At 39.6% G+C, this 15657-nt stretch overlaps 1 protein-coding gene across 2 annotated transcripts in view; it reads right to left on the bottom strand.

Moving 5' to 3' along the window:
* Positions 1-762: 762 nt before the first annotated feature.
* LOC146666361 (electrogenic sodium bicarbonate cotransporter 1-like) overlaps positions 763-15657 on the bottom strand; it is a 33617-nt gene continuing 18722 nt past the window's right edge. The window contains exons 10-26 of one of the 2 annotated variants that reach the window (XM_085414346.1): positions 15008-15162; positions 13981-14097; positions 13689-13863; positions 12085-12218; positions 10918-11180; positions 10168-10220; positions 9823-10008; positions 9258-9371; positions 8655-8816; positions 7814-7992; positions 6847-6919; positions 6053-6121; positions 3863-4036; positions 3618-3782; positions 3395-3491; positions 3028-3101; positions 763-2909 (exon numbers count right to left, since the gene is read on the bottom strand). In XM_085414346.1, the coding sequence (XP_085270472.1) occupies positions 3058-3101; positions 3395-3491; positions 3618-3782; positions 3863-4036; positions 6053-6121; positions 6847-6919; positions 7814-7992; positions 8655-8816; positions 9258-9371; positions 9823-10008; positions 10168-10220; positions 10918-11180; positions 12085-12218; positions 13689-13863; positions 13981-14097; positions 15008-15162 (2160 nt within the window). In that variant the 3' untranslated portion in view covers positions 763-2909; positions 3028-3057. The remainder of the gene's footprint in view (positions 2910-3027; positions 3102-3394; positions 3492-3617; positions 3783-3862; positions 4037-6052; positions 6122-6846; positions 6920-7813; positions 7993-8654; positions 8817-9257; positions 9372-9822; positions 10009-10167; positions 10221-10917; positions 11181-12084; positions 12219-13688; positions 13864-13980; positions 14098-15007; positions 15163-15657) is intronic. The other variant, XM_085414347.1, reaches the window with a different exon arrangement.

The following is a 15657-nucleotide window of genomic DNA, read 5'->3' as shown; positions in this document are numbered from 1 at the left end:
CAGTCTTCATCACATTTTCTATTTTGAGCTGTTGGTGTTGAACATGCGTGTGGCTTTTACAAGAGTCACTACTGCCCCCTCGTGCAAAATGCAAAAATGTAACGCTGAAATCACACCACATGGTTTTACTGAAGTTATTGTTTTAATGGTCAATGTCAAAGCGCATGCATTACACTGACCAGTTTTTACAATCTAATATTAGGTTGCCCATATTATTAGAAAAAGTCTCCTGTTATGTGAAGCAGAGGTTCAGAACACCTTCTTAGATCAGTCAGGTGATATCTCCATGACCTTTTACAGTCACACCATCATTCATGATTGGTTGCTTGGACAACACCAGTAATATTAAGTATTATGCAACAAAACATGATGTTCTCTCCTGCACCGGTGGAGGAGGAAGTTATTACTCCCCTCCCCCCTTTTGGCAAGTAAAAGAACACAGTGTCTCACAGCAATGAGCCAATTTGTTTCATTTAAGCCAACTCGAGTCCTATGATCATGGAAAATATGCAGCTTTCCTTTTTAACTTTCTTCGCCCTGTGACTGAGCGCTGGCATCTATCAGATTAACACTTGTGAAGCAGACAGTGGTCACTCCAGAGGAAAAGGTAGCAACAGAGCAGAACTCTTGATGAAATATAAGAAATGCTCCTCGAGCTGCCAAAATAGTTGGAGAACAGCCAGGCAAACATAAAGCAGGGCAAAGATACAGAGATTTGGTGGTTAAAGAAAAACACAACAATTTAATTAAGAATCATTTGGACCATTTTATTGCTCTTTTTTCAAATGCTACTTCATTAAAAAAAAAAAAAAAAGGACATTTTTATTCATTCTGAGTAACCTAGGATTATTTGATCACATAAGATGCTTGTATAAAATCGTTAACATCAAAAATATTACAATAATTGCAGATTCAGAACCAGAAAGTCCAAAGAGATCAAGATGTGCAGCTCAAAGCACAAAGTGGAAGACAATGTGGCTTTTGTGTCCAACCTACATGGAAGCGATTGCTCAAAGCAAGGATCAAACCCCTATTTCCACTAAAAATCAGAAGTGACACCAACTGTGCGTGTCAATTCTTCAAGGATCATCTAGATTTCAGTTCATTAGGATTTATTACATTCAGACAGGCAACGACACCTTAAAACCGAATCAGTTAAAGTTACCAGTGTATACTTCAATAAGCAATAAGTAGCAACAAGCATGATCAAGTCATTTGTCTAACGTGTGATTGGCATATTTCACTGCTCATCCAGCTGTTACTAAATTAAATTTGGATAATGCATAGACACCAATGTCTCAGAAAAATATCCTTGCGCACTAATAAGCGGTAGCTCTTCCAGAACCAGAAGTTGCATTATCGTAATAATCTCACAGTGATTGTTGATTTGCATAAAACGAAACAAATACATATAACACACAAAACAATAAAAAGATTGGAACTTGATTAAATTAACATATTTTGAACAAGTTTTACAATTGAACTGAATCAGACTCAGTAACACGTTGATACTTAAGTGTATAGGAATATGAAGCATGGGATGGGCTAAATACTTCTCAGCTCTTCCCAGCTTTCAGCTCTTGGACCATCAGGAGGAAAACAAGACTTTCTTTCTCCTTAATATTTTATTCATCCAAACTAAACTTGTTAAATAAACATATTTAGAAATTTTAAATACTCTTAAAATATTTGCTTTTTGATAAGAAATGTGGGTGATGCTGCCCCTTTAAATCATTGCAGTTTGCACATAGTATTTAAATGTTTTGCCAAAACAAAATGTATCTTAAACGATTCAGAGATCCTAGTGCCAGTTCGTCTGATTTTTAGGGGTTCTTTTTAGTATTTGATCACAAATCAATGCACAGCAGATATATTAATATATCACGCCTGGCACCTAAGGTAAATAAGAGGTAGTGCTACATACAGGTATAGTACATGGATAAATCCCCACAATGGGGACGACACAGCTGAGTGGATACAGATCAAAGAAACTTCAAATTTCCACAAAAGGTTAAATGGCTAAGTTGTATTTAATATTCAACCAGCAACCTTTATGAGTTTAAATATAATAAATAAAGAAAAAAGGGGAGCAACAATCAAGATTAGGAAACAAATATGGTAGTTCCAGTCTGCGTGTTGATGAACCATTTACTTCTTGCCACATTCAAGCATGTTGCATTATTCTTCTGGGTGTGTTTATGAACACGCATCTTTAGATGGATGCTTCACATCAAGTTCCTTGTGTAAGTGTGCATAGATTAGTCTTTTGTTCACTAAAGGAGGACTCTGAATCCTCTGTGCAGTACCTCCACCGTGTTTGAATCTCAAGGTTCAAAGAGCTATGCCTTAATAACCTTAAAAAAATAACTACTAAACACAGTACTTAGGAAGAGAGGCTGGTTATGTGGGATATTATTAAAAAGAATAAGTGAAAGTGGTGTGCGTGTTATGAAGCTCAAAATTGGATCTCTGGGTCTATTTGATGATTACCACAACTCTAGCCTGATTCTTGTTCGGTTATTAACATACAAATTGGGAAGATTAGGAAAAAACTGTGTGACCTTGTGAAGTCCTTTTGTCTCCTGCAGTAAAATGATACAAATGGTCTTGTGTCAGCACTTATTAAAATTCAGTACCACCAAAGTCTTTCAATGACAAATACTTTTCCAGCTAATCGGATTCAAATCCTCGCACGTGGCATATTAAAAAACACTGTTATGAGGCAGTATTACAGTACAAAAAGAAAAAAGAAAAACTAAAAACAAAAGAGAGAATGTGTGGTTTCTGTGTAGTGCTGGTTTTTTCACAGGACACTTTCGGACCCTTTCTTGCAGACGAAACAGCTGTCCACAGAGTCCCGGCCTATTCGAATCTGAGGTGAACCTTTTTTGTATGAACCGCTGTCGAGACTGAAAGAGGCAAAAATGTTACGCCTCAGGAAAAACTTAAAATCACATGGTGTGTAATAGTTGTGCATTTTGCCTTTTGAATGCACAAATATTCAAATGACAGCAGGTTGTCACTTACTTATCCACAGACGGAGAGAAAAAGTAGTGCTCAGCACGGTGTATGGGGGTGAAGGAAAGTCGACGATGGAGGTCCTGGCGGGGGAAAAAAATATGACACAAAAACTTTTTATAACATCAATCAATCATGAATTTCAAGTAGTAGTGGGGGGAAAGAAAAGCAAGCACAGCAAAGCTGCTTTTAGTGTTAAAAGCCCAAATGGGCTGCTCAGAGAAGCATTAGAAACAGACAGAAAGCATGCTGATCTTTAAAGATGTTAAATGTCATATGAGTGAAATGCAAGAGGGCTAGCATGACAAGAAAAGGAAGCCTTTAGTTGGAGCGGCCCTTTGAAGCTAAAGCAAAGCAAATCCTGACTAGTACTCACTATCCAAAGATTTATCTCCCAACATGGGCTCCTGTTCCATCATATCCATAGAGATTTTTATACTGGGGACATTATTTGCATGGTAGGGGAAGTCAGACTGTGGGAGGAGGGAATGAAAACATTAACACTCATGGATTACTTTGATGTGGGGAACTGGACAATAACCGTTTAATGAAACTGTATCATGCCTTTCTTTTTTGAATGCATATGGACATTTACTTACAAATTCAATTTCACTGTCAATGCTTCCCTTCTTCTTGTTTTTCTTTTTCTTCTCATCTTCTTTCTTCTTCTTGTCTTTCTCTGGGATGACATCATCCAGGTAGCTGAGGTCATGCTGGGAGAACACGTAGTCCATTCCTTTGCGAACAGCAACCAATGCCAAAACCTTACAAAGAGAGGAAAAGTTTGAATCAATTAAATTTTTAGGGCAAAATACAGAGCTCTGTCACATCAGCCTTGCCTCACCATGACAGGGAAAATGATGGCAGCGACAGTAGACTTGAGGATCCACAGGAAGGCCAGGCACAGGGCCTGGATGAAAGTAAAGAGGTGGATGCGTCTCTGGGGAACGTGCCGCAGGTAGATCAGGTCCGGCTGGTGCTTGGCAGGCATGAGGAGCAGCTGCAAACGATCCATGAACTGGATCAAGGAAACAGATAAAAAGTTCAGTAGGTTAAGAATCGGACAGTTAGAACCTGGAAAACAATTCAGAGATTTTATACTTCTGTATGACTTTTCCTTTTCCAATTTTGGTTGATACTCTGAGACAGCAGTGCTACGCAGTCAGTTTTTTCCTATTAAAATATCCAATAATGTACCAAAGTATAATGTAATCCAATTATTGATAAATTACCTCCGCCAAGGAGGTTATGTTTTTGGAAACGCTTTCATCCATTCCATCTGTAAACTCAATAGCTCAGAAAATCCTGAATGAATTTCCATCAAACTTTGTAGAGATGTAGATTAGACTCATGTTAAGAATCTGTGAAAGTTTGATTTACATCACCAACGTCTTCAAGGTCAACTTAATAATTTATGGGTTGAAAAATGACAAAAGGCAACTATGATTCTTACAAGCGTGGTGTTTGTTGTCAACATATAAAAAGTATCATAACAATATTTAAAATATCCGGTCACACTTCCCTCTGACCTCTCCTTCATGGTCTATAGATTGAGCTGAAGGTCATAGTGGTAATATTGATGATTGAGAGAGCTATTTAAAACTGTGTTTCTCACTTGTATGGTTTATACTGTAACAGTGAGGACTCTAAATATCACATTACTTTGGGTGTATGACCTCTCCCTCAAGGTCAAATCAAGGAAAACCTTCATAAAATGTATTTTATCTTTGGAACTATGCTTACATCATTTACAACATCGGGGAACATTTGATACTGGTATATGGAGATTCTTAATCTCACATTATATTTTCCCGTATACTCTCATATACTATTTATACTATTACATTACACTGTCAAGAGCTGCCTAGTTAGTCAGAAATATATGCTCTTATAATATTAAGCTCAAGTTATTCATCTCCACTTATTTACAAATCAATATTGATTTTACATTGATTACACATGTAGGAGTAGGTAAAGTAAACATCCGTCACGTTATCCTAAAGTAAATACTACCCAGAGAGTGAGCTACTCCGGCAGAGGTTTGCACTCTCAGAGTTATCCATCCATCCATCCATTCATTCACTTCCGCTTATCCTTTTCAGGGTCGCGGGGGTCACTGGAGCCTATCCCAGCTGTCATAGGGCAAGAGGCAGGGTACACCCTGGACAGGTTGCCAGTCTTGCCAGGGCTAACACACAGAGACAGACAACCATTCACACTCACATTCACTCCCGAATTCATACCTATGGGCAATTTGGATTAATCAATTAACCTATCCCCACAAGCTGCATGTCTTTGGACGGTGGGAGGAAGCCGGAGTACCTGGAGGGAACCCACGCAAACACGGGGAGAACATGCAAACTCCACACAGAAAGACCCCGGCCTGATGGTGGAATTGAACTCAGGACCTTCTTGCTGTGCGGCAACAGTGCTAACCACCGTGCTGGCATCTCTCAGAGTGGTTCTTTTTAAAAATATTATTGGTATTAAGGACAAAATAAAATAAGATAAAATACTTTAATTACCACCTTTTAAGCCTATTAAACAAACTCTTTTTATTAATAAATAATTATATTGTTTCTTTTCAAAGTTGCAAACCTAAAGGAATTATTTATTTTGGATTGAAGAATTCAAATGATATGAAATATTTTGAAAATTAGGATTTCTTTTCTAATGACAAATTAGAAAGATTTTTAATATAAAAAATTACTGCAAAAATAAAATAAAATTGTTTCACATTTTTACAATAAGAATAATAAGTAAATGACACAATTAATACATCAGCAGAATACATTATTTGTATAGTTAGTGTGGACGCTAGCTAGAAAAATAATGTATTAATTTGAGTCTTTTGAGAGTCTGTTCATTGTGTTTTATTTGTTCTTTGTGCTCTGGTTTAAGTGTTATTACTTCTTTTCTTAATAAAACACAAAAAGAAATTCATCATATTTTAATTATTACGTGTGCTATGTGTTGTTCAAAGCAACCCACCCAACACAGGTTAGTAGGTAGTGAACAGGGCAAAGTGACTCACCTGGACACCATTGAGCGATGCCACACCCATGTAGAGGAACACACCATAGAGCACTGGCATGGGAATGAACTGAAGAACACAGAACACAGAAAAAAAAAGATATTAATGTTACACGTGTGACTGTGACTTAAAAAAAAGAGGAAACAGAAACACGCGTGTCAAAGCTACCCTCTCAGAAGAAACATGACTTCTTTTGGCTCACACTGCTTAGTTAAAAATAGTCCACAAGAAGCTTTTCTAAGAATGTTCTTTTTACTGAGCTACCAGTGTGACCGGGCTTTTAGCTTGCACAGGACTGAGAAGTACCTGCTCCTAGATCAGCGTAAAAAAAAGATTAAGTAATATAAAAAATATAAAATATATGAAAAGAAATTACTAAAATGAGGCAACTTAGAGCAAAAATTTAGAAATTTATGAAAAAATTTTATTTTATGCCACTATAATACAGTTCATGCAAAAACAAAATGCTATTTCTGAGAATCAGAAACACAGTATAGAAAATACCCTCAAGGGGGCGTACCAGCTCAAAAAAATCACCTCTCAGAGTCTTCACAACTCATGGGCAGCTCAACAAAGAAATGGAAATTTGAGAAGCCGAGGTGCTGCAACTGGAGCTTAAGCCCTGATGCACATTCTTATTTCACAACATATTACTTCAGCTATAGAAGCTCCTAATCGGATGAATAAAAGACTTGAAATTATTTTACATTTCAGAGGGAAGACAGGAGTTTGTCCTAAAACGGGCGGACAGTAATCCATAATTCCACAGAAGAATTAAGAAGTTGGAGCACTACCTTGAGGATAGGAGCCATGAAGACAGAGAGTCCCGTCAGGATGAACACGAAGATACCAGTGACTCGCTGTTCCCTGAGTTAGAGGGGGAAACGTCACACAAATTAATCAGCAGATTTGATTCAGAGAAGTTAAAACTTTTGTTGTTTTTTTTAGTATGTTTATTATTCCCCTAGGCAAAATTCACAAAAGACAGCATGGCATCTACATCATACACACACCTTTTTGATCATCCATGTGCTGGAATTTCATGTCTAATGGTTGCATATGCAAAAGTTACAGTTCGTAAAAACAATGAGCATGATGAATCTAAACGGCTCACGCTCCAATCAGTTAACCACATGGAGGAAATCCCTGTCATCAACTATACAAATCCACGATGATACAGTCTTTGCAGACTTGGTAACAAAAAAGAAACTTTTTCCTGACCTCCACCTCGCTGACAAGTTTGTTTTGTTTTCATTTTTTTAATGAAGTCATTCTCCCTAAAGAACTGCAGGAGTATTTATATCTGTGTGTACACACAGAGAGCTCTGTGTAGATTTACCCCTTTCTGTCATTTTCCAAGACTGTTTTCTCTCTTTTGTTCCTTCCTGACTGTCTAATTCATGATTAATTGAATCTTTCCATTTCCTCCCCTCCTCCTGTTGTTGCTGGAGAGTAATTGCCTTTTTGGATAAAATGATTTTTCCTTTTCTAAAGAAAAGACTGTGCACGCAGCAGGTATTTTTCACAGTGTGTGCGTATGAGTTACTGCACACAGCATTATGCAAACCACCTGAGTGATTTCTTTTTTCTTCTTTTTTTTAATCACTTCAATCTAAAATGAATGCAATTAACTAGCTAGTACAATCAAATACTGACAGTGCTCTGGGAAAACTGAGACACCTTTGTTCGAGACCACCATGCCAGAATGAATTTAATTGTTAAGTGACGTCAACACAGCGTCCAGCAGCTGCTTTAACTCACCTGACACCCAGGAATTTAGGCTGCTCTCCGGGAGCAGAAGTCTCAGTCTCCATTTTCAGAGAGTCGATGTGGGCGATGGAAATGACAGTGGCAGCCACATACCATGGCAGGCCCATGAAAGAGCAGATCACTATCAGGATGGCCACCCAGAACAGGTCCAAGTGATAACCTGCCCCTTTCTAACAGGAGACAAAAAAAAATTATATAACAAGTGGTTCCCACACTCCAGATATTAAACAAATCATGTGCTGCTGCAATAGTGTGATCAGAGCACACCGAGCGTCACATATTAATAATATATCAGGAAGTCTGGGAATATATGTATACAATTAGACAAACATAATGCAGTGCAAATGACTACAAATGACTGTTAAATCCAGAAACAGATAAGGAATAAAATGTATTTCATTGCATGTCGTTCCTGGTACTGCAGGTAAGATCCATTTCTAGACTCTTTTATCACTGCTGCTCTGTGGCTTTTTGTTCAGTCCAGTCTTAGTTTACTGTTGGAGTCTTCTTATTGTTGTTCAGGAATTGGATTTTCATTCATTGGATTTTCATGGCCAACATTTTTGTCTTATATCCCTTCATCTTCCTGACTTTGTGTATTCTTCTGATCTTTAGAAACTTGTACTGAAAAGAAATTCACTGACAAGTTCTTGTTGTCATTTCATGAAACTTGGCTTTATCTATTGATGCTTTGGCTGTCCTGCACTTTGGTTTTAAATGTGCTACAGAAATAAAAATTTACATACTTAGTTTGGATTCTTTTTGGTTCTTTTTTATTACTGAACGTATTCAATCATTTCACTCTTCTTAAGCCTTCAGATGGTGCACCAACCTTAAGTTTGTGCTCTTTCCTGTTGACAATTACAGCGGTGATCTGTTGGTCCATGAATATCAGAATGGTGACAACCACAGCAGGAAGTGCAGCTGCTAGGTACACCCACCAAGGGTTTCCTCCAAAAGGAGGAACAAACCAGCCCCTCAGTGGACTTGTGGGCTATGGGGAAAAAAAAAAGAAAAGAAAAAAGACTTTTAAAAACACTGGAGACAGACTATCCAAGCCCCGATATCATCTCAAAAAGATTACAGATCTGAAATTACCGGTGCATTGTTACATGACAGAAAAACAGTGAATTAAGACTCCGTGAACAAACAAAGGTAGCTCTGTTCTTGCAATTTAAAGTTGCAACTCGAAGAGCTAGTTTATGTTCTCACATCCCCTATAATCAAGCTCTGTGTCCTCCTGGGTGTGCTACAAAGAAAAGCATTATGCTTGGATTTGGAAGAATTACACAGGCTTTCTTGCCGAAACATCATTCATTATAGATGTAGTCGGAGGAAAGAGCACCACTGAAAGACAATTCAGTTAATGATTTCAAAACGTCACGATGAAATGAGGACTTTCTAGTACACTGGCAAACTTCCGGGAGATGCCTACCTTGAATTCACTTGGCACTAAGAGCTTTGGAGTCTCCACACCAACTAAGGCATCCACACCGCAGAAGAGAAGGATGGCCAAGATGATCGCAAAGTCACTGATGAGCTTCCTCACCTAGAAAGGAGGACACGTTTAAGGAGGGTTTGACAGTGTCTTTGAGTTTGTGGGGCTGGAAGTTTTGAAGAAAAGTGTGCTGACCCTTTTCTTTGTGTGCTGAAAAAAAAAAAAATGCAGGCAAGCTAACACAGCTTGACAGACAATTGCACACTCCCACGTCCAATTAACTTAACAAGCACGGCTTTAGACTTTAGGGAATAAACCGGAGCACCTGGAGAAACCCACACAGGCAGAGGGAGAATGTGCAAACTCCACAAAGAAAGACTTCCATGCAAACCAAGATGCAAAAAAAAAAGACTTCTTCGAATCAATAATTTTAAGTAAAATGCAACTGAAACATATAAAAATGTGGTCACATATTAAGTAATCGGGAAATCTGGGAAAATATGCACCACAACGCTGGCTACAACTCATCTAGATGTGGAAAAACGATGTGACTGTCACTCACTCGGGTGGGGAAGAAGCGGCTCGTCTTGAACTTCTTCAGAGACATGGAGCAGGTGTAGGTCCCAAGGAACAAAATGAAAGACATCAGGGTGATGTCAGGTATGTAGCCACAGCTTTCTCCAACTAACTGTCCTCCATACTTCATACACTGCTTCTTGGTCAGAGATGCCAAGGTAGCATTTACCGGCTGGAATGAAAAAAGGCAGAAACAGAAAAAACAAAACAGTTATCAGTTTCAACCCCCCCAAAAAAATGCCTGAAGAGAAAAAAGAAAAAAAAAAAAAAAAACAGCCTTTGAAGCAGTGAATTCTGACTCATTGTTACTGAACACAAGGGCACTACATACCAGATCAGTACTGTTTGTCAGGGCAGATAGATCAAAGAGTTCTGACGAGTTGCCTAGTGAAGAAACAACATAATATCTTATCACTAAAACAAGAAAACGTCTTCTAATAAATGCATTTGCCATTTTAAATCCGTGTCAAAGAATATTGGCAAGTCACGCGACACAAAAACAGTGTCTCAGCAGTGCTGAGAAAGCGATATCTACACGGTCACACATTCTGCTATCATTTGTCATTTTCACTGAAAAAACAAAAAAATAAATAAATAAACTTAAATCTAAATTAAAAGACAAATTAATCCAACACAAAAACCATATATGACTATTCAACTTTCAGCATCACATGGTATCATCATTCCTGAAACTCTAAGACAACATCAGGCCTGGGGGAGCAAAATTGGCACAGTAAAGACTCAAGTACAGGAGGGGAATAAGTTTTTTTTACTTTTAACTCTAAAGACCTCACCCCTCATTCATTCATATTGCATCAAAGTAATAGGTAAGCAAATAAATAACAGAAACCTTTGTTTTTTTACTACTATATTTAAAAATCCTTTTAGATAAAAGTGGGCTGTATGTGGCCCACGATGTGCAGTGAGTAACCCCTGCTTTAAAAGAAGCCCAAAATTCAGGCAAAAGATGGTTTAGAACAGAGTGGAGGTATACCACTGCTAATGTTGAAGGTAAAACTCTTCCTATTACTCTGGTAGCTTCTCTCTATCTGAAGCAGCAGCAATAGTAAAGACTACGCACCAGGCATGCAGCGGCAGTCGTACTGAGTGACAAGGTTGGGATCATAATCAGTGTTGATCGGGTGGTAGTGGGCCAGCTTTATCATCTTCTTGAAAGCATCGTAGATGAAAATGAAGCTGATGAGCGCCGAAAAGCCTTCCTCTGTGAAACGTGTGAAATACTGCACCAGGAAGCTGGCGTCTGTGGCGACCAGCACCAGACAGAACATGGCCGACCACAGTCCGATCCACAGCCGGAATTCAAGGTAGTCGAAGCCGTTGTCTCTGAGGGAGAGGATACATTTCACACAGAGTGAGCAAGGGAACTCTTACATCTCAATATTTTATTTTACAATCCACCCAAGAATTCACGGCACTTTCAGAAAATACAAGGCGCTCAGAGGTATATAAATATTGCTCTGGGGTCCTCCAAGGGAAAACGGCAGCAGGTTTTTCTCTTTATTGCAGCTGTAGGATAACATGCATCCACAACAGCTGTAGTGAGCAGCTGCCACTGACTCGGCAACAGTTGACTCGAAGCACGAAAACATTGAGAGGGCACAGGCGCCACAACACTCTTCAGTCACAGCGTAAAATTAAATGAGAGTGAATTATTAATAATGGAACATATGCAGCGTGGTGTTTTTGGTAACGCTAGAAGACTCCTTTGGGGGTAAGAGAGGCAGTGTAGTTGGAAGGAAGTGAGAGTAGGCAGTATTTAATTCCCTTGAACTGAGGTGAAATGACATTTTATCCCCACAATAACGTATACCTAAAATTTAGGCACTGCTATCACACCATTATGGCGTGTCCTTGCTGCTCTCGTCTTCCACATAGTCGGGACAGGAAGCAGAAGGCAAAACAGGTGAAAGCTCATAAACACAACCAGGTGACAATCATTTATTACCAGTAAGTGCAAAAAATAAATAAATAAAAAGTTCCAGTGAAGCAACCTTTGACCCAAAGTCACCAGCCTACTACTAAATGTGAGTAATCTCCCTGAATTCTTCGTGCTTATATTTTTAACTTCTCTTGTAGTGGTCACAACGATCTTTATAAAACACACGCATCTGTCCTTTGGGGAGAGACTGTAATCTACAAATATCTGAAACAGTCTACTGCTGCTGTTTTTGACCTCTGTTTAACCCTTGTGTACAGCTGAGTGACTTTTTAGCCATGAAATACTCACTTGCTGAAACTAAAGAGGAGCCTTTCAAAGACTAGCACCGGTCCGGTGCTGCTGAGAATAGTCAGGGGCTGACCAGCCAGCAGACAGAACACTGCTCCCGTCAGTGCTGTTCCGAGGAAGCTTTCCAGCACTCCCTACGACACAGTACATGCAGGGGGGGGGGGAGAATGAAAACTTTACATACAACACTTCTCACAATATTCTGCATCCTTTCTCATTTTATTCCCCATTAATTATTGCGTAATTCCTACTTACTCACGCAGGAATAGTGTTTTCCCCATTCTCAGCTGCAGTTCTGGTCAATCAGGACAGGCCTGTTTAGTTTCCCTTCACGTTGGTTTTTGTGTTTTTCTTAACACTTTATTTTTTTAAAGCAACTTGCACTGGATGAAAAGCTAATAATGACAATGCTGTAGCAGTGAGCATACATGGGGAAAGATCCAGCAAGGGCAGGGAATCCCTCTGTTGAGTGGGAAGGTGTAGCGACGCAGGAGTATTGAGAACCCACTATTGGTAAGGGAGGGGCGGGTGGAGGAGTCATTAGAAACACAGCCGTGACGAGGCTACTGTGGCTGATTAATCTGGATCTGTAGTTATTTACAGCCCGGGCAAATCTCCTGAGGCTGGTGCTCCTCAGGTCTCTGTCACATGAGAGCCCAAAGAAAGCAGCTTCATCACCATTCAGCCTGCCATACTTCTACACCGCGCTGTGAGAGGCATCGGGGTGGATGCGGTTGGCGCTGTACGCCGACATATCACAATCATACGACGCTTCCTGCTAACAGCAGGTGTGACAGATGGATCCAGAGTGAGCCTCTGAGCTCAACATTAACATGGCTTATCTGCTGCAGTGTGTTGTGTTAGTTTAAAGGTTTAAATCGATGATGACGGTGACAGCAGCAAACACTGTGCAAATAAATTCAGTCTGAAACTCATAAATGGACAGTGTTTGCTTACGGCAGACAGAAATATGTGCTATGAGAGTGAGAGGTAGAAGAATGCAAGAGACAAATCCCACACATGTGAGCAGAGGAGAAATTTAGAGTTGGGCAAGGATTTGGGAAATCGAGACAGTTTATCATTGTTTATCAGCTCTTTAACCTTGTCACATTCACACTGTGCATGAGCAACAATAAGGGGCTTTAGTCAGCTGAGAATCTCTTTGAAAATGTTGAAATAATAGACTGCTTCAAAACAGAGGAGTACACTGTGTGACACAATGTATCGGTGTAAACAGTCAAGTAGCAACAAACAACAGTGAGGCAATCACATTGGCAGAAAAGCATAAATATAAAGTCAACAAAAAGCAGAAACACCAGCATTCCAGAGAGCATCGGCGAAGAGCCACGGCTATGAGAAAGAAAAATACACATAAAAAGGAAATCACACAATGCTGCAATGTTTTTGCTGAGATTGTTTGACTGATGAGACATCGGCAGGGAGCAAACACAAGCTTTTGAATCATCAGAGTCTGACTTTCTTCATGTCACCGATAAAACACAAGCATGTCAAGTTAGGCTCTAACAAAAGGTTTTAGCAGTCTTAGAAATGCCAGAGCGGTGTGAATGCTGGGTTTAAACACAAAGGGATGAGGGAGGTATTACCTGCATGTTTTCTGTAGCATCTCCAAGCAGACCTCCAAAGGTGATCGCATTGGTGACTGTGCCCAAATAGATGAACAAGATGGCAGACAGAGACTGGATGTTCAGCGCATCATAGAAGTCGCTGGCGAAAAAGGGCAATTTCCGCTTCACATCCAAGATGAGACCTCCACAAAACCTTCAAGTAGGAGACATTAAAGTTAGCAAGCATAATATAGTTCGCCTCGCGTATTCTTCCTCTGTGTTTTTTTTCCTCTTTTTTATTTTTTTATCTCTACAGTATTTTCACAATTACTTTCCAGTGCGCTGAAGCTCCTCTCCAACTTGGTGTCCTCCACCCCCTCCATGTCCTGTGTCATGGGGAGTGTCGCCATTCATCTGAGGTGCCTCTAATCCGGTGTACATGTTCTTCCTTTAAAAACAGAAAGCAAACAAATAAAAGCCCACAAGCTTTCAGTTAACTCAAGCATGAAGATCGCAGGATCGCTGTCATGTTTCTACCATCAAAAACAGAAAATCACGGCAAATAAACCGTAAATATACATGCAAGTGCATAATGCATATCTAATACAAGCTGCATACATTTTTATTTACAATAGTCTTTAATCACATCGGTGAAATAAGAGATTATCTAAGGTTTGAGAGAAGAAGTAAGATTCTCAGTTTCTGAAAAGGTTGACCTGCACTTGGCCTGCAGCTTATGTTGAAACTTTATGTATAACTGTGTAACAAAGGATCCTAGTTTGTCGTCTTTAAAACACTGCTCAACTTTGAGACAGTAGCAAGAAAAAAAAACTCCCTTTTAACAGGAAGAAACCTCCTACAGAACACAACCATCTGCCATGGTCTGTTGAGAGAAAGGAGAGAGGGCAAAAGGCTGAGTAAAAGAGAAAAAAAAAGATTAATAATAACTGGTGTTGGGTGGCATCTAAATACAGTGACACTTGGTGCATGATGGGATGCACTGAGTGTCCCATGACACTCCAGTGCATTGAGTGCATTTCTCTAAAGCCCAAAAATTTCTCATTTTCTCTAAAGCCCACGTTCTCTTGATTTGCTGCTGCTCGTCCAACTTCCACAAAAACAAAAAAAACAGTGCTTTTGAGTCCCCTGGCGCTGATATACATATGGAAAGCCATACAGACGTCAGCACAGCACCAAAGTAGAAAAAAAATCATGTTGGACAAACATTAATACTGCCCAACCCCCCTTTTATTTTTACGTCTGCATAAATACGTCTATGTTCACATAACATTTTGTAGATTTAACAGATTTATATGCAGCGACATCATTCATTGGGATTAGGTGGATTAGCAGCGGACCTCTTGTCCGAAGAAGGCAGGGACTTTGGTGGCTCTATCCTGATATCAGGGTCCCACTCGCCAGGGGGCAGGACAATGACCTCATCCAGGAACTCCTCGATACCAGCCAGCAGGTCCTGCCTGTCCTTTGCTTTATAAGCAATATCGTGGAATACCTGCCAGCACACAAGCATAAGTGGAGCTTTAGTAACCAACAATTCACTGTGTCCCCTAACTCTAACAAAGTAGCATAACAAAACGTTCATAATATTCTAATTACCATGTACCCAAATAATGAATCAATATCTGTGCGTCTCACGAGCAGTGAAACAGGCATGCAGGATAGTACTACGAGGGGATGACTCAAAAACGGCTGAGAACGGCTCATAAAGTTTTCATGGGAGTAAAGTTTAACTTGAGGAAATCCTGGAAAAACACTTCCTATCTCACCGTGTTTACTCGAAAGATATGTTGGAAAGAGCTGAGGCCTGTGGGAAATTGCCCGCCAGGTGATCTCAGGATTAAGAATGTTATGAGCTATCAGCTAACATTCCTGACAACACTGAGACGTTAAGCCAGGAGTGAAGCTACACAGCAGAGACACAGAGATGTTTAAAGGTGGAGCAGGTTAAAAAACCTGTCATTTTTCTTTGCATATGATCTGCTTATGC

Source organism: Rhamphochromis longiceps, linkage group LG7, assembly GCF_057381845.1.
Source record: "Rhamphochromis longiceps isolate RC_006_pf linkage group LG7, R_longiceps_female_GT1.1, whole genome shotgun sequence".
Taxonomy (NCBI): domain Eukaryota; kingdom Metazoa; phylum Chordata; class Actinopteri; order Cichliformes; family Cichlidae; genus Rhamphochromis; species Rhamphochromis longiceps.
The sequence above is the reverse complement of the archived record's forward strand: the minus strand, read 5'-3'. Positions and strand labels throughout refer to the sequence as shown.